Source organism: Alosa alosa, chromosome 3 (assembly GCF_017589495.1).
Source record: "Alosa alosa isolate M-15738 ecotype Scorff River chromosome 3, AALO_Geno_1.1, whole genome shotgun sequence".
Classification (NCBI taxonomy): Eukaryota; Metazoa; Chordata; class Actinopteri; order Clupeiformes; family Clupeidae; genus Alosa; species Alosa alosa.
This window is the reverse complement of record NC_063191.1, coordinates 31,588,200-31,614,109: the sequence shown is the minus strand read 5'-3', so window position 1 is coordinate 31,614,109 and position 25,910 is coordinate 31,588,200. Positions and strand designations below refer to the sequence as shown.

At 41.1% G+C, this 25,910-nt stretch overlaps 1 protein-coding gene across 2 annotated transcripts in view; it reads right to left on the bottom strand.

Moving 5' to 3' along the window:
* Positions 1 to 25,910, bottom strand: part of epb41l5 (erythrocyte membrane protein band 4.1 like 5) — a 276,656-nt gene that overhangs the window by 224,991 nt on the left and 25,755 nt on the right. For both annotated transcript variants that reach the window (XM_048239963.1, XM_048239962.1), the window contains exon 2: positions 3,493 to 3,690. In XM_048239963.1, the coding sequence (XP_048095920.1) occupies positions 3,493 to 3,672 (180 nt within the window). In that variant the 5' untranslated portion in view covers positions 3,673 to 3,690. The remainder of the gene's footprint in view (positions 1 to 3,492; positions 3,691 to 25,910) is intronic.

Below are 25,910 nucleotides of genomic sequence, written 5' to 3'. Positions count from 1 at the left end.
ATTCCAAAAACTTCTCCCAGTCTCCATGGCTAAGCTTGGACTGCCTCATTGTAAGGGGCTCTGGCTCAGACACAACAGCCTTGATGTCCTCTTTGAAATAGAACACTTTGTCTGCTATGTCTGACCAGACAAATGCATTTTTACCAGCAGCACTCTGGTGCATGCAGTTGACTTCTACCTCCCCTGCAACTACCTGCTAGCCTGAAGGACCAGGCCCAATCTGAAAGATTAAGGGTCTGGCCACGAATAACGTAATGGCCCAACTCGAGGGGCGGCACCAAGCACGCATTTGAAAATCTCACTGCACGCAATTGGATAACACTATACGATCAATGTTAACTGACTGATTCCGGACTTCGACCGCAATTGGATAACACTATGTCCGTCATCTGTTTAGCTCGCCTCTGGCCCGCCTATATCAGATACACAGATATGATTGGTCCCCCGCGATGCAAGGGGCAAAAGTTACGTGCATCATTACTCGTTGCCAGAGTCTCTCGCTGAGCAAATGTAGAGGTCCTCTGGCTTCTGTATGTCGCCTCCATTCTTCACATTGCTTGGAAGGCATCTAGAAAAATCAGTAAAAAGTTATTTTAAAGTTTAAAAACATTTAATTATTAATCATTTTAAACACATTGATTATTAAAATGTAAATTACAGATACTATTAGGGTAATATGTTATTATAATATATTAATATGTATAATAATAATAGCAATAATAATGATAATCATATACTTTATTACAAATATGATTATTAATGCATTAATACTGTATTAATACATTATTATTACTGTCTCACTACATTATTATTACTCATTATATTAATGCCACTGCTTTACACTGAATGACATATCCATTACACTGAATGATATAGCCATTACACTGAATGACATTTTAATAATTAATCATATTTTACAGGCAAACAGTTAGCCACCTATATCAAACAATGACCTTGATCTACAAAGTGTATAACAGTTATTTACTAAATACACTTGTTTAGATGAATATCTAACAATAAAAGTGTTTCCTGGCATTACACTGAATGACATGTGGATTTGTATATCAAGTTACCACAACATAAAAAGGTGAAAATATCAAATATATAAGAGAGCTAAACTCACCTTACTGTGTCACCTCAGGGGTCTCTCCAGGGGTCCTTTGATGATGTCACAGATTGTCACATGACAATCAGTTTCTGACATGATTTTAATATGGATTTTTGACGTCATTACACTGAATGACCACTAATGAACTGACTATTTGGGACAAAAGTCCCCTATTGATTTCAATATCAAAACATAACAATAACTCAGTGTCCTTTTAGTATCTCAATCCCAACACTCATAAAAATGTGCCAAGGTAATTAAAATGTAATTTTGTATGTTATTTTTTATATTATTTAAAGATATAAAAGTCAAATTGAAATCCGGACCATTACACCGAATGACAATTTTGCACTTCGTGACATTATTTCATATATATTTTTGCACTTTTGTTTCATTACATCTTAGTGTAAAGTAGATATAGAAGTTTCACTTCATATGCTATTTATGTATTTAATTATCTTTTTTGTTAATTTAATGTATCCGGACCCCAAAAAAGGCTCGTCACGTCTTTGACCCAGTGGTCAATTTAAATGTGCCCCTTCTGTTATTAGAATGCTAAGCGGAGACTTAGCATGCTAAGCAGAGATTTAACATCATTAATTTCTTGTGTGGCTAGAAGCTAGCTAGCTAGCTATGTCATAGGGAGGAGATGTTGCTGTATGGGATTTATGTTGCTTAGCGTAATGCCATGGTCATTGATATGAGATGCTTGTACTCGTAACTTCGTCACTCGTAACTTTAGGACTCCAATTTTTTTTTTACTAAGAGTAATTCAGGAAGAATTTTAGCCCTAAAAGTAGCACGAGTCTGTGACCGCTTAAAAGAAGTCGCGAGGACTCCTAACTCACTAAGACCGATTCACAAACAGTTTTTTGTGGTGGCATTTCACGTCGCGATGTTTTGAAATGCGTTTACAGGAGCTTCCAATCGCGAGGGAACAATTTTGCATTGTAGGCATAACTAAGGGATGCAGTAACACCACCAACAACAACCAAAACTAGCCTACTCATTGTCAACATGTACATTAAATGTAACGTTTCATTGTTAATCAAATTAAAATGTTCTCCTCTTTGCAAACGTAGGCATATGGTGACAGATTAATTTAATAATGTTGCTGCGTGAATCACGCTAAGCGGTAAGTAAAATAGAGATGTTTCAAATAAAATAACTTAAATCAGAATTCTAGGATATGCCCGCTTGACAACGCAGAGATGGAACTGGCCTTTGGCCATAGCAACCATCCATTTAGAACGACTGGCCTTCATAGCAACCAAATATCTTAGCTGTGATGCATGTATACATGTAATGTGATGCAAAGTATAGAAAGGGGATGAAATATACAGAGACAAGAAATATAGTGCAATGTAGACAGTAGTATACAGTTGATTTACAGAAGGTGGTTTAGAGTAATATGAAGTATTCCTTTATTCCTTTATTCTGAGATACATCTGAGATACAGATGCTCTCAAAACAATCCCAGGCTCTCAAAATAATCCCAAACAGACATAAGGTCTTTATAGAGCAAATCCATATAGATTATTTGTCAAATAAACCAGTAAAACATAATTAGGGGATGGAATATATAACATTTACACTCATAGCTCATATTTTTTAAAAATAAATCAGTGAAAAAGTATCCTGACAAACAAGCAGCATTTTAGTCATGCCTTGGTCATATTTCATAATTTAAATTCTTCTGTAGGTTACCTGATTTACTTAGTTTGAGAGGCGCAAGACGCGTGACATTATTTATTTTTGCAGTCAATCACTGCTGTCGTTCTATTTTATTGATTTGATCTTAGTCATAGAAGCTAAATTCAAAGGCAGGCCACAGGTAAAATCCAACGAACCGCATTCACCCCGCATGTCAATAGTTGAAAAGTCCTCTCCTAGAGCTTTTGAGATATTGCCACTGCTCCAACACTGAAAGGCACTGTTAGAATGCTTGGATCAAGCCAGTTTCAGCATAGCGTATGCCACTGTCTGCTCACGTTGCTGACCAGACCAGGGCAAGCACACGTTTGCAGTTCCCGCCGGAAATGCAGTCTAGTTTAGCATACTCTTTGGCCGCCTCTCTGAATCCGTCAGTTAGGAGTTACTTCTAACCTTAAGATTTTTTTTTTTAAAATACGGGCACAGGCACAGTCCAAGCCTTAATCTACTGAAGCTTGATTGTTATTCCTCACTTGTAGGTCACGTTGGATAAAAACAAAAAAAAAGTAAATATAAGCTTACTGTAGCAATTTGTAATACTACTGTGTATAATGTTTGTCTACTGTATTATACTCTACTGCAAGACAAAGAAATCTGACATTCAAACAACAAAATCAAAGATCAAGCCAATAATCAAATGTGCAAAGTATTGACCGACTAAGCAAACTCACCGGCAAATCAACACTGACATCTGTTCCATCCAATAGAGACACTCGACAGGTGATAATAGACTTAGCATCCCCTGCTGCTGGAATGTGAGTGATGGCTCGCTGTGCTTCCCTGAGTCTGGTTTTCTCAGCATGCTTGCGGATTGACCGCCGGCCCAGGGTCCGGCGGAGAAAACTCAACATTGTGCAGGGAACCAAGTCCTAGAAATAAAGAATAAAAAAATTAACCATTTTCTCATTGGCCATTAATGGCCTGTGAGAAGTTTATCAATTTGTGATACAGTATATACTTTTGTTAAATACAAAGAGGTGTAAAATCTAAGATGAAAGTAATTGTCATGTCATGGGTAGGGGTGTCACAATCTAAAAAAATTTAACTATTTAAACTATCCAACTATTTAACTGTTCAGCCATTCCAACAGTCAGCTGTCATCAACTAGGACTCCCGCCAACTGTTTCCTCTGCCCACAACTGTTTCAATATAAAAATCCTCACTTCAATAATTCACTATTAGATAATTTAACAATTTAAACTACTCAACTATAACTGTTTAGCCATTCCAACTGTCAGTTATCGTCTATGCCTCCAGCCAACTATATTAAACTACCACCTAACAACCAACATAGCAACCACTGAAATAAAGCATCTATGTCAGTTTCCATAGCAACCAACATGATTACCCTAGCAACCATCATAGGAACAGCTTTATTTAGCATTGCAACCACCATGTCTACTGAAGTAAAACCATTGTAACTACATTGGCCGTTTTAACACTGTATATTTTACATCATATGCTTTGCATTTTCATGCACTGGTAATTCCTCAGAATTACATTTTCTAATACATTTTAAGCCATGTTCATGAAAAAGACAATCCATCCACTTTTTTGTATGTTTTTTATGCAATTTAACAGTTATTACAGGTTATTACCCCCTCCTTCCCAGTTCTATCTTTGTTTCAGTTACTTTTACATTACATTACATTACATTACATTACATTTGGCTGACGCTTTTTAACCAAAGCGACTAACAACATGGTAAACAGTAAGTTTTAGAACAATTCTCACAATTTTAAGACAGTTTAAAAAAAACATTAGAGTACAGTAAGAATAAGTGCGTCGGTGAGTGCTGTTTTTAGCAGTTACTTGTCAGTTTAAAACGGCTAGTGAGTGCTAGGATCAGTAAGACTTGTTGTAAGTGTTGCTATGAGAGTAGATGTTCTCTAAAGAGCTGGGTCTTCAGGAGTTTTTTGAAAGTGGAAAAGGATGTCCCTGCCCTTGTAGGAACTGGCAGTGTGTTCCACCAACGAGGAACAACAGATGAGAAAAGTTTGGATTGGCTTGAGCGTACGGTGTAGTAGAGCTAGGCGTCGTTAGATCAGAGGAGCGCAGCGTCTGGAGGTAGTGTAAGTCCGCATGAGGGCATTCAAGTAGGTGGGAGCAGAACCGAGACTACTTTGTAGGCAAGCGTTAGAGACTTGAATTTGATGCGGGCCGCCATAGGTAGCCAGTGTAGCTGGATGAGCAGCGGGGTAACATGTGCCCTTTTGGGTTGGTTGTAGACCAGGCGCGCCGCCGCGTTCTGGATCATCTGAAGTGGTTTCACTGCGCGCAGGCTGGGAGACCTGTCAGGAGGGCATTGCAGTAGTCGAAATCGTGAGATGACTATTGCCTGAACCAGAAGTTGGGTAGCATCTTGAGTCAAGTAAGTCCTGATTTTCCCGTTATGTTGTTGCTAAACGGCATGACCGGGCGACTGAGGCAACATGATCTGAGAAGTTTAGTTGGTTGTCGAGAACAACTCCTAGATTTCTTGCAGTCCTGGTCGGTGAAACAGACAGGGAGTCAAATTTGATGTTGATGTCGTGGTGTATGGTAGGTTTAGCTGGGATGACCAGCAGTTCAGTCTTTGAGAGGTTCAGCTGGAGGTGGTGTGCCTTCATCCATGTAGCTATGTCTGAAAGGCAATCTGAGATCCGTGCTGAAACCAGGGGTCGCCAGGTGGAAAGGACAGATAGAGCTGTGTGTCGTCTGCATAGCAGTGGTATGAGAAGCCGTGCGAACGGATAATCTGTCCCAAGGAGGTGGTGTAGATAGCAAAGAGGAGGGGGCCCAGCACTGAGCCCTGGGGGACCCCTGTGGTGAGATGCGGATAGCTGACCAAGCCATGATACGTTAAACGAGCGTCCTGTGAGGTAGGATTCAAACCAGGAGAGAGCAGAACCGGAGATTCCCATGTCAGCGAGTATAGAGAGAAGGATACGGTGATTAACCGTGTCAAAGGCAGCCGATAAGTCAAGCAGAATGAGTACTGATGACCGAGCGGTCGCCCTGGCTTCTTTTAATTACTTAGTTAAGTTACTTAGTTTCAGTCAATCTCTAACAGGCGTGCGTAGTAGGCTGGTTTAAATGAGTTTAGTCAGTTGGGTATTCTTGACTTTGACAAATAAAACATTCCATGCCAAAGTAGACTAATATTCACTTGGTTAGATAAGCAGTTTTTGCAGTGTAGAGCCTGCATTTATGAGCAGAAGTGCATTTAAGGGCCATAATCAGTAGCTCAGAATATTAAAAGAAAGCTGTTATTTCAAGACGTTGTGGACTTTAGCATACTTAGCCATCAACTGGGCATAGATATAGCTGAAGAAACTTGCTGGATATGGCATTCACAGTCTGCCTTTAGGGGGCATAAGTATACTCCTTTGATCCTGTGAGGGAAATTTGGTCTCTGCATTTATCCCAATCCGTGAATTAGTGAAACACACTCAGCACACCGTGAACACACAGTAAGGTGAAGCACACACTAATCCTGGCGCAGTGAGCTGCCTGCAACAACAGCGGCGCTCTGGGAGCAGTGAGGGGTTAGGTGCCTTGCTCAAGGGCACTTCAGCCGTGCCTACTGGTCGGGCTTCGAACCGGCAACCCTCCGGTTCCATGTCCGAAGCGCTAACCAGTAAGCCACGGCTGCCCCCAAGTGATAGCTGTGTGGTGGTGGGCTCTTTTGTAGGTTCCACTGTGATAAATGTCACCAATTCCATCTAGGCTAATGCTAAAGTGAAGATGCCTTAATTGCCTAGCCAAAGTACTACTACTCACCTTCAAAGCCCTTCACAACCTTGCTCCCCCGCTACATCTGCGACCTCCTGACCCCTTACACTCCTTCCCGCTCACTCAGATCCTCTGACCAAAACCTCTTGGCTCCCTCCCCTAACCTCTTCGTGCCTGTCCTTCTCTTCCTTTCTTCAAAGCACATCTCAAGACCTTTCTGTTTAATGATCACTTCTCCTCCACACCCAACACATAACTCCATACAGATAACTTGTCTTTGTTGTATAGTTTTGTTTGTTTGTTATTGTGTTTCCTTGACTTCCTACTATGTAAAGCAACCTTGAGTTTGAGAAAGGCGCTATATAAAATAAACGTATTATTATTTATTATAGCCCTTATTTTTCAGTACATGACCGTCTTTGCTAACAACGTACCAAAAGTATGCAAACTTAAAACAAGGGAAAACATAAATTAAAGGGGGTCATAGAATGGATGAACGGAATATTTTATCTTGTTCTGTGATGTTACCTTAGAAGGTATGCAACTATGGTCTGTCAAAAAATGCTCAGATGTGATTTTACAAGCCCTACACAGGGCTCTACACTAACATTTTTTTCAGGAGCACTTGTGCGCCCAAGTTAAAAAATTTAGGAGCACAGACAAAAATTTGGGCTTGTACTTAACTTACACATAATCTAACATTATACTGCAGCTAACAGTTAAACATGCCAGTGCACCAATTGCAAATATTAAGAATGACTGACAACATTTAGGCTACAGGAAACAGGATTTTAAAGATCAATGCCTACTTTATTTTCAGTCTGTTCTATTTTCCTGCATTTTGTTAATGTAAAATAATATAATACATTGCCATATTTGCATTTAGCCTGTTTATTAAGTATCCTGCCAAATGTAGGCTAATTTATTTATTTGTGAATCCATCTATAGCTAATCCAAATATGCCCATGATGACCTATCTGACGGCATACTGCCTAATACTACTACTAAAACAGTCCATTTTCTCTTCCACAAAACCCAACATAGGCTCATCAAGGATATATGTTTTATACTTTTAGTTTTTATTTGAAATATCTGCATTGATGGGGGCAGTAGGCAAACGTTTGGCCTACTTTCGTTTTGCACTTCAGCTTGTATTCGGTGTAAACAAACAAGCATGCGTGAAAGCCTGGAGTTGTCAGTAGCGTTCTACCTTTGAATAAAATGGGAGTATTACGGGAGGCTACTTTTGTGCCGGTTCGCTACAAGCTATATTTTGCATATTGCAGCCAATACATCAACTGGGCTGAAAGGAATGTTAGGTTACCTTTCCTTCTCTCACTGCATTCTCAGAATCTCATCCTGTTCCTCCTATATCCAATGAATTCGGTGGATAGAAGAACTCATTTCTTCAATCTTTGCATCTTGGCTGGCTAGTCTAACTTTCCGCTTTTTTCTGCGCTCTTGGATTTGATAGAAGCGACTACTAGCGAGTCACAACGCGAAACTGCTAACGTTGATGGGAGGTGTAGTTTTTATGCTGCATTCGCGACGTGATTCTATGGTTTGCACCAGTAATGTTTCTCGCTGTTGGGGTGTATTTTATAGACAAACATTGACATGGTTAGAAGTCATTCGCACCAGAGCACCTAAATATTTTTTTGCACTCGCACGGCATCATTTTTACTCGCATGTGCGAGTGAAATGGGCGCACTGTAGAGCCCTGCTACAACCCTATAATTAGCCTGACGAGCCAGACCCACATTAAAATGTAGGGTCTGGACACTCACCGTCTGCAGTGCTCAGTCCGAGGGGCGGGATAATCAGTTGTCTTTCAAATTCCCTCTGCACGCAATAGGACAGCGGCAGCGCTATGAGTCACATGCGTTTCCCACCAGCGGAGCTAGTTGGCTAGTTCAAACGTTTGCCAACTTAATAAAAGCTTAACTTGTGTCACACTGTTCGCCAGCAGCAACATCCATCTTATTTGTTTTCAAGTAGCAGGGAATTCAAGCCAAACCGTTGCAACTCTGCCATCAATCATTATGTTAAGCCCACCTAACGACTCTATACACGATTTCATTGGCCTGATTAAGTTTCGATTTCTGGAGCTCACAAGCCAACGGAGAGTTGCTAGACTAGCCTGGCAGCAAATGTAATTCGCTGCCGCTAGGGGCGCGTCTAGATTTCTAGGCTACCCTATAATTAGTCTGGAGAATAAAACATTCCGTTTGAGCAGATTTAGCGTGGCGCACATGGTTTTCTGTACATCCATTCAGAAAAGAAAGATACTGAGGAATATTCATTCCCTCAAAGATTGGAATGAAATATTTTTGTCTTTTGTACATTTTCTCTACTGTTACTTCAGCCAAGACTAGGGTTGGGTATTGTTTGGGTTTTATCAGATACCTGTGCTAAATCAATTTTTAAAACGGTGCCGGTGCCTGAACCGTTACTTTGTCTTTATAATAAATTGCCTTAACCAATGGTGATGCATGAATTGCTTTTTTTGATTGATAAGACACATTTGAACATGAAATTGAACTATATATTTAGTTTATCATCAATATCTGTAGTTTCATTGCTTCTAGACATAATTCTAATTGCAGATGGCTTGCCATAACTTTAAATGTTAAACGGCTTCCATGGATGCGCACACAATGGCAAGTAGCCTAATCAATCTTTCCTCTGCTTTCAAGTTTATCCAGTGCAGATGGCTTGCCATATCTATAAATGTTAAAAGGCCTTGCCTTGGAACTGCCAGGTCATGTACAACGCAATTGCAAGTAATCCTATCTATGGAGTCAGCTTTCAAATTTATCCAATGTGTTCTCAAATGCTTCAATACATTTTGTCTTCACCATTAAAATACAATAATTAATTTAACATGTTACATACTGGTGTTGAAATATTCGGATGAATTTTCTCTTACCGCTTTAACACCTTTAACGATACCGATAAAGAAAAAACTTGCTTGCGCACACAGAGGTGAAAGCGGCTAAAAGTGCTGTAGTGATATGCCAGACCAGTCGATGGTGCAGGGTCGTGCAGAGGATTCACATTTAAGAAAACATTGTTGAAACAGTTTGTTAAGCAGTCGCATGAAATAAGGAGACTACAGACAATTCGGTTTTCAATTCAACTGTTAAACTAATAAAGTTCATTTTCAAGGTATGTGACTGCTATGTGGAATTTCAAATGCTTACGCATTGCATTAGGTCTGAGCACCACTGGAGAAAACATTAACATGCAGTAAGCTAATGTTTAACTAAGTTAAGCTAACGGTGTGCTTCCAACTTAGCCACAAAAGGCTGATAGGCTACATTGTGCACATAAATCATGACAGGGAAAAGAAAAAAACATTTTAATATGATAAACAAATGGTTTGGTTTGTTTTGACAAGCAGCGTGTCAGGTCGAGTGCCGTGGCTGAGTTGAGAGGTGGAGCTATGTAGTCATAAAATTGCTGGCTGTGCCCTCTACACGCGTCTACATGGCAAAAGTTAGCTGGCGGTTTCAAAAATTCCCACTTCGGAACCCAGTTACAAAAACTATTGATTACAGTCTCCTAAACTGCCGGCGTCGTGTAAACGCAAGGCGTAACCGATAACAAAAATGCACCGGCTTCAAAAAAAAAAAAACATTGTTGTGTAGGCCCCTTAGATTCCCAGGGCTAACAGCAACTAGGCCAGTGGTCACCAACCTTTTTGAGCCCAAGATCCCTGACCTCGGCCCTGAACAAAGGCAAGATCTACCTTGAAGCATCAATAGAGAACCAAAGCCAATACTTCCTATTTAAGGCCTTTTATTTAGGCAAATGTATCAGGTCAAAAATATCACATCCTCCACCCCCTTGTGAATCCTTGCCTCTGTAGCTTTTAGTCTGGGTTACACAAGGATGACATAGCCTACATTTTACAAACCGAAATCACATTTTCCTGATGAATTGAATGAAGGAACAACACTTAACATAGTCTTCACTTAATTATTTTGGTTTTGATTTTCTAATTGGATTAAGTGTTTGTGACAACACGTCATGATAAATTAGATAATGTTTGATCGCCGTTTTGGTATGAAACATCTTTCACGTAATGAATGCGCACTCCAGAAAGTGAAAGTAACCTACAGTGGGCGTCGCTTTCAAATGGCCACTTCAGTCGCGCATTACGAGGCGGGAAGCTGCGTTGTTTTAGTACCACTTTCAGCCACTGTGCATCGCTCTGCCACTGTACATCGCTCTGCCTGCCGCCCCTTATGAAAAAGCAGGAGGCTACCATTAATCATTATTGTTGCCGAGAGGAATCCCAGCCTACGAATTCAATAACAAAATAAATCATGCGTGATTAAACATTACCTCAATTTAGGCTACTTGGGTATAGCTTAAGGCTTGACTACGCGGTGGTAACGAAAATCGAAACCAAAATTTGCTGTCTACATTATTGTCAGTGTTGGGGGTAACACAATTACGCAAATCAAAACAGTGTCTTGTGTGATAATTGAGCCAGTAGAGAAATAACTGTTCAGAATTAATCTGTAGCCATGGGTAGGCTTCTGCAGAAAACAATGTTCTTGCCGATTTAATACTATCTGGCGACGTTTTTAACAGGCTTAGACAACTATGACCCACGTTTTGGTTTCGTAAATTAATTTGCCCTACTTCTTGACTGCAATGTAGTCAATTGACTGCTTGACATGTCATTTTTATTTTTCTGTACAATAAACAAATACATCTGCTTGGACAGGGGACTGATAACTGCTGCGTAACGGCTGTCATCAGCCGGCCTTAACGCACTGCGCCACAGAAAATTGACGGCGTGGGTGAATAGGGGATAAATAACAATAGAGTACACTGTTTCACCAGCACATTTAAATGACACGTGTTAAACGTTAATTCAAAGCAGTGGTTAATTTACAAGGTCAGTCTATATGAACCAATTAATTAACTTGATGACCCTGAGAAAAACAGATTTCACGGATTAAACTAAGGTAGTCCATCATTAAGTCTCTGTTACTGTATGTGCAGGTGTGCCCATCACGTGCTACTAAACGTCATTAACCACCTTAGTCCAGACAACTGAAGTTTGGAAACTATCATGGTCCAAACTTACAAGTACTATGTACTGTAAGTACGACAGTTTTGGGAAACAGTCGTAACTTACATGTTGGTTAGTTGAACGATGCATCGTACCACGTTAGTAAAAAGCTAACCTCCGTAGTTGTACGGGAAACGCACGCGTTTATTTTATTTTATGAAGCCTATAGGCTACAGTAGATCACCTGCCACATTCTCACTTGTAATAGAAAGATGCAATAGCCATTGGTCAAGTATTGAGTATAACCAATTAAGATTGTAGACTATACACAAAGTACTTCATACTATCATAAAAATTTGTTAAAACGAATAGCAATTTGCAATTTGACAAAACACTGGATTAAATATCGTAGGTACAGGAGAAAACTTGTACATCCATTGGCCCGTGGGAAGATCACATGCCAGTTGCCTCTCCCTTCAGTGCTATGACTCTGTTGATGACTTTGTCCAGGCCTCAGACCCCTCCTCCTCCTGGACAATAGGCCAGAGGTGGAGAGGTGGAAAGGTGAGTTGTTGGGAGCAGGGCCGGATTAACAATTCATAGAAACACACACACACACACACACACACACACACACACACAATGACACAGAGCATTTCCAATTCAAAAGAGAAAGCACTGCTCATTGCAAAATGCAGAACCTTTAAAGGTAAACAGGCCTATAACTTGACTAAAACCGGTCTATAACTTGACTAAAACAATGAGCAATCTGTATGTCCTCATTTTGTGAATGCGAGGACGATATGAGCCTGTTGCATTTCATTAGATGTCGGAGTCACGCATAATGTTTGAAAACCACTGGCTCTTAATCACAATAATTTAACACACGACAGTTGGATACTTCATCATGTTCCCATGCCTACATTTTGGTGAGTAGCATAGAGATCGTTAAAACAATAAAGTATGGCTCTCCGTTTGGGACATCAAAAACGTATATTTTTAATAGGGTAGACTACCGTCGGAGATGCTGACTTGCAAAGGCCTCGGGATAACACGTTATCTCCACTATCATCAGTCAATGCCCCCTTGATCAAAGTGGGGAATGAAAGAAAAAGTTTGAGAACCACTGGCTTAACAAGTTACCTGCACTCCAGAACACATAAAGTTGCCTTTATAATCAACTACTATTTGTTCCAACAGCATTCAAACAAAGCCTTTATAAAAGTGGAAAAAAAAATATTCCATAAGAAGTAAAATAAAATACTGTTACTGTAGTAACTGTACCACATTATCCCAAGCTTCAAAGAGCTCCCCACGTCTGTGACAGGCAGACATGACACCGCTAAATTCTCAGCTTGTTTATACCCCAAACTGAGCGCGTAAGACCGCTAGGCCTATCACTGTGGGGTGCGGTAGCCTACTCTCTGGGATTTAAGTCAAGCAATATAACCATACAAATGTTTCAAAATGAGTAATTTCGGCTTTGTCTGAACTGGCCATTGTAGGCTACGTAAAAAATAAACAAGTAGGCCTATCCCCTATCCAATGATATCGGCAAATGTTTGTTTTCCAAAGTAAGAATTTCACTTCACCATGCACCTTTGACAATGAATAGCTCATTACACTTATGTTACTGTTAAACGTAGGCCTAACTGGTATCATTACAAACATTATTCTGTGTCCTAAAAACTGGCATTTTATGGCATTGTGTCATGTAAGGTCGTTGCAAAATCTAGACAAATGTGTGAGGTGGTCAGCTGGGGACAATTGAGACACACATTGGATTGTGTTATTACTTGCATTCCACACTATCCACAGATGTGGTATCGGGGGCAGGAGGATTACTGTTAGCGCACGCTTTATCTAAAATTCTTCAACAGAAGGCCTGCCTCGAATGCAGGCTTGCCCAAAATAAAGGCCTGTGGTTTGCGCAGCCTACAGTAAGTAGGTTAAATAACAGACCAGCCACAATGTGCGGTATGATGATTTTTTACGAGCAAGATGTTTTTGGTGCCCTACGCGCACTGCATGTTCTTAAATAACAATGATCATCAGTAGACTAATATTCGACCATTATTTAAATGGGCTATGGGTTAGACACCAGGGGCCATATTCACAAAGCCAAAGACTAGGAGTAGGCTACTCCTAAATAGCAATAAAAGATTTTAGCTAGGAGTTTCTCTTATTAAGTTATTCACAAAGCCTTTCAGACCTACTCTTAGTAAGGGAAAATGACTCCTGAACAGATTCTGGAGCTGAGCACTCTAGAATCTTTGACTAAGAGTGAGTGAGTCTTCATTGCTATGGATGACGTTATTACTCATGCACGAGCTTGACTGAAGTGACTACCTTGATTGGCTGATGATTGTAACGCGGGAATGATTCCAAACACCTCCCTTACGATGATGAGTGGCAGGTGACAGGTCTGAGAATGCGTGCGCTACACAAGGACGGAAGATGATTAATAACTGAATAAAAAGGCCTAGCCTAAATTAATCAAGAGTAAGGCAAAACAAATAGCCTAGTAGCCTAATGAAACATACGGATTGATGTAGTATCTTTGTAACATTTTAAAATTAATCTGTTACTATGCCTATGCCTACATTTGCAAAAGAGAACATTTTAATTTGATTCACAATAATGTTACGTTTAATTTACATGTTGACAATGAGTAGCCTAGTTTTGGTTGTTGTTGGTGGCGTTATTGCATGTTAGGTATGCCTACAATGCAAAATTGCTTCCTCACGATTGGAAGCTCCTGTAGCCGCATAGGATTTCAAAACATGGCGAAATGCCACAAAACCGGTTTGTGAATAGGTCTGTGAGTTAGGAGTCCTCTCGACTTTTTTTAAGCTGTCACAGAGGTGGGAAGGTGTGATTTGTTAAGGGCAGGGCCGGATTAACTGGGCACAAATGTCTGATAATGGCCCCCCCCCTGCCCCCCAGCCAACGTCAATCGGGCGGTCAGTTAATAGGCCTATATCGTGAATTGTTCTTGCCATCTATGTTCTCAAAGTAGCCTTATGGCTGAAAGCTGCTTGGGATTCCCTCCCCTGTCAAGCAATATAACCACACAAACGCGGCCTGCACTCATTGTTTCAAAATGAGTAATTTCGGCTTTGTCGGAACTGAAGAGCTGTGGCAGGGCATGCCCAATGAAAATAAATTAATGCAATGCAACACACCACAGACCCCGCTTCTCTCGCATCAGTCACTGAAATGAACGCAACACAGAACCCGCTTCTCTCGCGGCAGTCACTGACAGTAGCCTAGAATAAATGCATGGGGAAAAACACTTCCGAGAATTAAATTATGTAAACTTCCCACGACTTCAATATTTGACAACATATCATGAATGGTACTTCAAGTATGTGTTATTTTAGATAGATTGCTGCTGGGCTATATGTCTTGGTTCATGTCTGTTAACAACTCATTGCCGTCCTCGCGGTTGCATCCATCCGCCCTTCTATGAAATGAAAAAGACGTAGGCTACCTGCAAGCTGGCCTATGATTTCATTGCTGAGTTTGCGGCAAAAAGCAAGAAGATGTTTTTTTTCTGAGTCAGGATATGCCGAGTCAATGTCATTTATTTGTCCAATGGTAGCCTACAGACCAGTGTCCATAGTGCTCAATGTATCAATAGTTTGAATGTCATGTGTGTTTCAACTCATTGACAAATAGCGTTCAGCATGATTCATGCCCAATTAATTCCCCCTGTTAAAGTGTTCGCCTTTGTAGTTTGGTTTCGTGATGGCCTATGATAAACGGCTTATGGCCAAATATGTGACTCAGCTAATGGTGTACTATTAAAATGCACCGTCAATAGGCTATCGCATGATTTCATGCAAGAACAGGGTGAAAAGGGCCTCGCACCCGTCAAGTTCGCACAGGGCCTCTCACCCCCTTGCAACGGCCCTGCAGCTCCTCCTAAGACGGGGAAAAAAGTTAAAACACAGTATGTGATAAACCCAGAAAAAGTTGACAGGTAGGCCATGTTTCGGTTCCGGTGATTATTTATGAAATTGTGCAAACGACAGCCTTTTCAAGGCATTTTAAGAAAGGAGTGGTAGCATGCAAGCTCCCAAATTGACCCAGTAGCCTACAGAAGGCATCAATATATTAAAGGGAGGGTCATGCGTTTTTTCATAATCACTTTAGAGGGTCATAGAAAAATTTCTTGCTGGCGAGGGAGGGTCACGTCTTTTTTGACTAATGCTCCCAAAACTCCTCCGGTAGCCCCTTATGAAGTAAACTTGTGACCATCAAAAATCGTTTATTGCCTGTAACTCTGTGATAACAGGACGTAACAGGAAGGCATTTGGCTGAGCAACGGAGGTTAATATGCTCTATATTTATTATATTCTATCTATCTATATCTATTTTGTCCAAATGATGTCTGTCTATCATCGTTGCACTCGGAGAAAACCAGAATGTTTAATTTGTCCTGCGTTTCTTCTACGGCTGCAAACGGGATTCACTCACAGTTAATAGTCAGGGGGCCTATGTGGTTTCTGTGGGATTGAAATGTTAATTTTTGGAGTGTGGTTGGACCGTCTTTAGAGGTCATTGAACATTTTTTTTACCTGTTTTAACCCTCTTTTTGTGAATTTGTATATTTCACTATAATTAACACCATACATTTCGCCTAAAATCACTGGCTATGTTGAATAAAGCTTACAAAACAGTTATTTTCTTATTTTTAATTATTAATGATTGTATGTCAGTATTATGATTGTATGTCAAACAATTAGAGATAAGATCAATAACCAATCAGTTTCACCAAATACACATACTCCATTGCTGAAAGATAGCAAAAATCACAGAATCACAGATGAGACCTCAAACAACATTTAATTCATTTACACAACATATTAGAGCTCACCTCCACAATTTCCTCATCAAAATCTACAACTAGTCTACTAAACCTTATTCCTACTCACCTTCTTAAGACTGCTCTCCCCTTCCTAGATAATGTTTTGCTCTAGATCAGGGGTCTCCAACCTTTTTGGGAATGAGGAAGACCCGAAATCATATGGAGGGCTACTCATTTAAAACAAACATACCCTCACCCCTTTTTTGTGAGGGTAGTCCTCCTAAATAATAGGCCTATGTGATTTTTACTTTTAAATTCAATATCAATATTGTGCAGGCCTATACGTCTTTATATATTAAGCAACTGTATTTTCAAATTTAATATCAATAACCTATGCAACACCAACATTTTTGTTCAGTTTGTTCATTTCAAAGTTTGCATGGGGAATCTAATCTATTACAACTATGTTTTGACTATGTTTTTGTGCAATTAGTAATTTGGGTTACAATTTGTACCCAATTTATACCCACCCACCATTATGAATTCAGGGGTTGTTTAAGTTCTGATTTCAGTGGACAATTCGGTTTTAACATTTCAATAGTAATCGCCCACCACCCTAACATATGAAAACTCCTTTTAAAGTTACTGCACACCTTAAATGATCCATGATCTGACAAAAAAGGGTAATGGGGTTGAGGGTTGAGTGGCGCATGTAGATGCAGCGACTCCTTGCTTCTCCTGAACGTGCAGTGTTTTTTTGTTGTTAAAATGTGTTTTTCGGAATGTTTATCGCATGAAACTACGTCGGAACGCATGTACAGCCGACAGCAACTGTTGCAGATACGGGAGGAAAACAACAGTATCGATGTTTTGGACATAAAAACAGAGACGCTGGCTGAACTGGGAATACTTCGCCTGCCTACCACAACATCGGACCCGTCTGCTTCACCTGGCCGGCGTCACCGCAAGCGGTGTGCCAGGACAAGGAAGAGAGGCAAGCGAGCTGGCGTCGGAACAAGGCTAGCAGCCAACCCAACTCGCCCAGCAATACCATCCATATTCCTGGCAAACGTAAGATCACTGGACAATAAGATGGACGACATTCGGTTGCTAAGATCAGCAAATAAGACAGTGAGTAACTGCTGCGTGACTGTTATCACTGAATCATGGCTCAACGATAACATCCCCGACTCTGCTATACACCTGGAGCAGCTAACGTGCTATCGAGCTGACCGAGCCCTAGCAGACAAAAAAACGTGGTGGAGGAGTTTATGTTTACACACGATGCTTGGTGCCGAGACGCTACGGTAGTACACAGACACTGCTCTCCACTGGCGGAGTTTATGATAATTAAGTGCCGACCCTTCTACCTCCCCAGGGAATTCACCGCGATTCTGCTGGTCGCGGTGTACATCCCCCCCAGCAACAAAAACAGTGACAGGAGCATGGCACTGAATGAGCTGTATCGGGCCGTCAGTGAACAACAAAGTGAACACCCGGATGCCTTCACAATCATCGCTGGAGACTTCAATCACGCCAATCTCAAAACTGTACTACCCAAATTTCACCAACATGTAAACTTCCCAACAAGAGGACAAAACACCCTGGACCTTGTTTACACCCCACAGAAAGAAGCCTACAAAGCCAAACCCCTCCCCCACATCGGGCAATCAGACCACATTAGCATCCTGCTGCTGCCCCGATACAGACAAAGAGCAAAAGTCACCAAACCGGGTTCTGAAGGAGGTGAGAATGTGGCCGAGGGGCCCGCCTCACAACTTCAGGACTGCTTTGAAACAACAGACTGGGATATCTTCAAAACAGCTGCCACCCACAACAACCACATTGACATTGAGGAATACACAGACACTGTGACCTCCTACATCACCAAAAATGCATCGATGATGTTACAGAAATAAAAACACATCACCACTGGGCCAACCAGAAGCCATGGCTGACAGGAGACGCCCACAGACTGCTGAGGGCCAGAGACAAAGCCTTCAGAGCTGGAGATGTAGCTGGCCTAAGAACAGCGAGGGCTAACCTGTCCCAGGGCATCAGGAAGGCAAAAAGGATTACACAGACAAAATAACAACACACTTCAAAGACAGCAGAGATGCACAGAGCCTATGGCAGGGCATACAGGCCATCACTGACTACAAGCCTGCGCCACGGAGCTGTGAGAACAACATCTCTGCTAAATGACCTGAACAGTTTTTTTACCCCGCTTTGAAGCACAAAATGACACTCACCCACAGAAAACCCCACCTCCCCCACGACCAACCCCTGTACCTGTCCTCTGCCAGCGTGAAGAGGACACTAGCCACCATTAACCCACGCAAAGCAGCAGGACCAGACAACATACCAGGACGAGTGTTGAAGGACTGTGCAGAAGAGCTGAAGGATGTTTTACAGACATTTTCAACACCTCTCTGGAGCAAGCAGTCATCCCATCACTTTTCAAAACTGCCACCATCATACCCGCCAAAGAAATCATCACCATCATAAGCTTCAATGACTACCGCCCTGTAGCACTCCACCCATAGTCATGAAGTGCTTCAACGGCTAGTCATGTCACACATCAAAGCCATCCTACCCCCACCCTGGACCCTTCCAGTTTGCATACCGAGCCAAACGATCCACGGAGGATGCAATCTGCTCTGCCCTCCATCCAGCCCTCACCCACTTAGACAATAAAGACTCATATGTGAGAATGCTGTTCATAGACTTCAGTTCAGCATTCAATACCATAATACCACAACAACTCATCAGCAAACTGGACAAGCTAGGATTCAGTACCTCCCTCTGCAACTGGCTGCTGGACTTCCTGTTGCAGAGACCACAAGCAGTACGCGTCGGGACAACACTTCAAGCACTCTGACCCTGAGCACGGGGGCCCCTCAAGGGTGTGTGCTCAGCCCCCTGCTCTTCACACTGCTAACACATGACTGTACAACCACTCACAGCTCCAACCATCTGGTGAAGTTTGCGGATGACACAACACTGGGAAGAAGAACACTTCTACAGAGAAGAAGTAGACCTGCTGGCTAAATGGTGCAAAGACAACAACCTCCTGCTAAATGTCAGCAAGACCAAGGAGATTGTTGTCAACTTTCAGACAGGCCACAAACAACTGCCACCACTGTCCATCGACGGAGATGCTGTGGAGAGAGTGAGCAGCACAACATTTCTGGGGTACACATCAGCTTAATTTTACCTCTCCTGGACCAACAACACAGCATCACTGGCTAAGAAAGCCCAGCAGCGCCTCTACTTCTTGGCGCAAATTGAAGAAGGCAAGTGCCACGCCTCCTGTCATGACTACATTCTACAGAGGGACCATTGAGAGCATCGCCTCCAGCAGCATCACAGTGTGGGGCGGAAGCTGCACAGATCAGAACAGGAAGACCCTCCAGCGCACTGTTAACACAGCTAAGAGGATCATTGAGCACCACTCCCCTCCCTGCAGGACATTTACACCACCCGCCTCACCCGCAAAGCACTAATGATTGTCAAGGATACAACCCACCCTGCACACAAACTGTTCAGCCTCCTGCCCTCTGGAAGCGGTACAGGAGCCTCCGCCCCAAGACCACCAGACTGGCAAGTAGCTTCATCCACCAAGCAATCAGGATGCTGAACACTCTACCCACTCTCCCATCACTGACAGCCCCCCACCAGCCTGCCAGGAACCTAGGGAAACTAGGGATCCTGTCTACCCTAACCCCCTCCCCCCAACCGCCCTGTGGAACTGCACTGTGACTGCGCAGCCTAACGTGTTGCTGCTTCACATCAAGCCTGATATACTTGAAATTACTGCATACTGCATATCAATGTAAATATACAGGTCACACAAGCACAAGTTTAAACTTCATGTAACTGTTAAGACTATATAAATATACAACACAACTACTCTTTTTTTTATATATATGTCCTATATTTCTATTTTGATACATACATGTTCTATATTTCAGTCTTGCACTTTAATTTAATGTTTATTGTCTATGGCTATGTCTATAGTATGTCTATGTCTGTATTTAAAGCATGTCTATGTCTGCATGGGAAAGTAAGAAACGAAATTTCAATTCTTTGTATGACCAGTGCATGTAAAGAAATTGACAATAAAAGCCGACTTGACTTGACTTGACTAATGCACAGTCCTGCTCAGTCATGCATGCTATAACATTTTCAGCGCTATTATACGGCAGTTGCCTACGGAGGAGAAAAGGCCTGTGAGCTAAAGCAATTGTTTTTCAGTCCTTGAACAATCATGCAAGAACCGTATTTGACGAACATGGAATGGCCACAGAACTTTTGCAAAGATATGCTTCCATCTGGCTACACCAGACAAGCAAGTTTTTTCCCCCTTTACTGATGCGTGCGAGCAGCGTGTATGCGCTCTGCTTCCGTTGTTGTTTAAAGATTGAATGGGAAACGGATTTGGAGCCAAAGGCTAAAATTTAACGCAGCTACAATTTGTAAGGCATCACCAATATCAATTTAATGTTACAGATGTATGGCTACATACATTCTTAAAATGGTTCTGGTCTAGACTTAAATATCTATTGAAAACTTCACAATGGAGCGTGTTTTTAGAGCGTAATCTGCAGGCGACCTGTTGGCTATTTTTAGAAAGTGCGCTGGGGGCGCCTCATAGCCGTCCCGCGGTCTACCTGGTGCCCGCGGGCACCATGTTGGAGACCACTGCTCTAGATTATAAATAATTCAATGCTATCAGGGCATGTACCGCAGTCGTTTAAGACATCTGTTATTAAGCCTTCCCTCAAAAAACCTAGCCTTGTATCGATACTGGTCTTCCTGGACCTCAGCGCTGCCTTTGACACCATAGACAATGACATACTACTTAGTCTTGAAAATTTGATAGGCATCAAAGACTGGTTTAGATCAGTGTTTTTCAACCACTGTGCCGGGGCACACTAGTATGCCGTGAGATCAGGTGTGCCGCAGAAAATTACCCAAATGTCACTCACTGGTCCAGAAAAGCAACTATTGCATCAAAGAATTTATAACCACATACTCTCATTAATTGTATGATTGCACTATCTGTGGTATGCAGGCATTGTACAACGGGGGCCCCATATCCAGTATTCACAGAATCATCACATATCCAGTTCAAAACAACAATTAAATTAGATATAGTCACCTACAAATGAAACAGAGGGCGCTTGTTATATTGAGCAGGTCTTGCATAGAAGCCATAATAAAGCCATATCTGTGTATTATTTGAAATTTTAGGCTATGGTATGTTTATGTTTTTCTTCACACAGGATTAGTGTGTTAGTGTGCCGTGGGACATTTTAAGTGTCAAAAGTGTGCCATGGCAAAAAAAAGGTCGAAAAACACTGGTTTAGATCATACCTTCCTAACCGTCAACAATTTGTACAGGTCCATAATAAACCATCTACCCAGATTATGGTAAAATGTGGAGTGCCTCAAGGCTCAGTACTGAGGCCCCTGTTGTTTAGCAGATGATACATATACCTCTCCATAAAACCTGATGAATTAACACCGTTAGCCAAACTTGACACATAAGAGATTTAAAGACATGGATGACGAGTAATTTCCTGCTTTTGAACTCAGATAAAACAGAAGACATGGTTTTAGGTTCTAAAAAGATGAGGGATATACTATCCACATCACAGGCTACATATAGTGATCTTCCACTGACCTCATCCACAAGTGTTAAAAACCTAGGAGTTATAATTGACCAGGACCTAGCACTAAGTAATCACATAAAACAGATCACCAAAACATAATTGTACCATTTAAGGAACATTTCAAAGATAAGGAAGTCCTTATCCTTACCAGATGCCGAGAAATTAATGTTTTGTCATCTCAAGGATAGACTATTGCAATGCTATTGCAATGCTATTATGCTGGCTGTAATAATATCTGTCTAAAGAGCTTACAGCTTATACAAAATGCAGCTGCTCACACACACAAAAAATATGAACATATTTCCCTCATCCATTCATTATTTTTGGTTGAGTATAAAATGGGACGGTGGTAAGAAGTGGGGAAAGCTGTCTATAAGGAGTTCGCACTACGTAAGGAGTTCGTCAGGAGTACTCTTGAACACCTGAGAGAGTCTACTGTAACATAAACTCTTTGTAACTTTGGCATATAGGCCTATTAAGGAGACTAGTCATCATGAGCAGCAGGATCACCCAATCTATCAGCTTTTTTTCTGCTCGTCGTTCTATTGTGACATCAATGGAACCCTGCAAAATCATTATTTGATTGGTCAACAGCTCTTTTTCGTATGCGAAATTTCGCATGAAATGAGACTAATACGAATACACGTGTTTAATAGGCTGCGTAATTTCGTGCGAATATTTCGTCTGAAAAATCGGACTCAGTGTGCACGGGCCTTTAGACAGCTTGTTTAAAATATCAGCCTTTATTATTTGTACAATATCTAAGCTATTTATTGCTAATATTAGTTGTGCTGCCGCGATTAGTCGACTTAGTTGACCTAATAGACCATGAAAATTAGTCAACGGCATTTTTTTTTTAGTCGAAGAGTAAAAAAAGTCCTCAGCTCCTGTCGCCTTTCAAAGTAAAAGTAGTATAAGTATACTCATGTGAGGGAAATTTGGTCTCTGCATTTATCCCAATCCGTGAATTAGTGAAACACACTCAGCACACAGTGAACACACAGTGAGGTGAAGCACACACTAATCCCGGCGCAGTGACCTGCCTGCTACAATAGCGGCGCTTGGGGAGCAGTGAGGGGTTAGGTGCCTTGCTCAAGGGCACTTCAGCCATGCCTACTGGTCGGGGTCGGGGACACTGCTGGTCCGGAGCCGCGGAGTGAAATTAATCCCCGGGGCTTCTTCTGATAATTTGCTGCGCAATTGATCAAGGAACTGCGGACCGACAGAAAAAGAAAAACGTTTCTGCAATCAGTAGGAAATACTTGCTAATTTGGTGTCAAACATAGAGGCATACATAGTGGTGAGCATCATGAAAGAAATGTACATTGTTTGTTTTTTTTTTGCTTCATTCCAAGTATTTGACAGTTATGACTAACCTAAATATTTTGAGTTGGAATGTGAATGGTTTAAATGGATCTCATAAACGTGCATGTTGCCTGGAACTTTTAAAAAGGAGAAAGATAGATTTAGCTTTGATTCAGGAAACCCATCTCAAAAAAGATGATGTTCATAGATGTAATAACAAATTCTACAAAGTAATTTCCGCTTCTAGTGCCACTGATAAAACTAAAGGTGTTATGATACTCCTACGAAGGAATTTAGGTATAGATTTCATTGAGCATGACAATGATACTGATGGGAGTGTAACTCATGTTAAGGCTTTGGTGGGAAACAGGAAGTTAGCCTTTCTATTTATGCTCCTTCCACATATGATCCTGCATTCTTCTCAATGCTCACAAATTATCTTCTTAATATGGCAGGCTATGAGATTGTGATGGGAGCAGATATGAATGCTGTCATGGCTCATGATGAGGACAGGTCAGGAGAAAGTGAAAATCATTTACAAGCAGTATGCACTGATAAACTCAGAAGCTGTATTTCTGCACTGTCTCTGATAGATTCATGGCGTTTTCTTAATGCCACAGCCAAGGCATATACATTCTATTCTTCAAGGCATAAATGATATTCCAGGATCGACTTCATATTTATTTCCCGTTCTCTTTCCTCATCTTGTCATGGCTCAGATATTTGCCCTATGTCTCTATCTGACCATGATAGCAATGTCATCAACCTCAAATTAGTCAATCAACCTCCACGTGCTCCACGGTGGCGATTTAATTCTACGCTACTTCGTGATGAAAATTTTTGTAAGTCTTTTAAAAATGGGCTACTGGAATTTATTAGTATTAATCAAGGAACAGTGGCAGACCCCCGCATACTCTGGGATGCAGTCAAGGGCTTCATCCGTAATTTTTCTATTTCTTTTGCGTCACATCTTAAAAAATCTAGAATGAAGAGAATAGCTGATCTGGAATCTCAGCTTAAGATACTAGAGGCAACCAATCAGGCGTCATTCTCTGACCAAATGGCTACTGAAATTAAAATATTAAAAACGGAGTTAAACCAATTACTTAAAGTTAAAACAGAGTTTCTTATTCAAAGGACCAGACAAAACTATTACTTTAATGGGAGCAGGCCAAGCCATCTTTTAGCCCTGCAACTGCGTAATAATGAAAAGTTTGCAAATATACCTGCGATACGGCTATGTTCTGGTGAGCTCACCACTGATCAGCAAAAAATTAATAACGCTTTCCAGTCTTTCTATTCTACTTTATATACTTCTGAATCTACATGTGACAATGCAACTCTATCTTCTTGTCTTTCTTCTCTTAATTTACCTACTCTATTTACTGAGGAGTCAGAGTCCTTAGGTCAACCAATTACTCTTCAAGAACTGAAAGAGTCACTGAAATATATGAATAAAGGTAAATCGCCAGGACTGGATGGCATTCCAATTGAATTATATTCAGCCTTCTGGACAGAGCTTGGCCCTCTATTATTAGACATGATAAATCATTCAATTAAACATGGATCTTTCAGACAGGACATTAACACATCTATTATATCCCTGCTGTTGAAAAAAGATCAGGACCCAACCTCCTGTTCTAACTATCGTCCAATCTCACTGATTGGAGCAGATATTAAATTGTATGCCAAAGTATTGTCACAACGCTTGGAGTCGGTGATTACCAAGTTGGTTCATGAAGATCAGACTGGTTTTATCAAAACATGTTCTGCATCTGATAACATCCGCTGTCTTTTACATATCATTTATTCAGCTGATCAATCAGATAATTCTTATGGAGTGTTCTCATTGGACGCAACTAAGGCATTTGACCGTTTGGAAATTAACTATTTGTGGTCTGTACTAGAGCATATGGGCTTAGGCCGCGACTTCATTAACATGGTAAAAGTACTATATTGTAATCCAAAAGCATCTGTGTTAACGGGACAATTATGCTCACGCTCTTTTTCTTTGGGAAGGGGTACGCGTCAGGGCTGCCCACTCTCACCATTGTTATTTGCTTTGTCATTAGAACCTCTAGCTCAGGCTGTCCGTCAATCAGAGCAAATTTTACCAATTAATGTAAGAAATACATCTCATCACATCTCTTTGTATGCTGATGATATACTTTTATTTGTAAATGACCCCGCTTCATCAGTACCTCATATTATGTCATTGTTTAATCATTTTAGTGATCCTTCAGGTTACAAGATAAATTGGAACAAATCTTGTTTTCTACCACTAAACTTTGACCCTGTCTCTGTGTCTCTTCCTAGTGCCGCACCCATTGTAACATATTTTAAATATTTAGGGATAGACATATATCCTTCATTGCATGATATTGCAAGTAAAAACTTCTTTCTGAAGTCAGTACAGATCTATCAAACTGGTCATCTTTGTCCAAGTCATTATATGCACGAATTTCAGTCATCAAAATGAACGTTTTACCACGAGTTAATTTTTATAGTGCAATGATACCCTTGCCACCCCCTGAACACTTTTGGGACAAT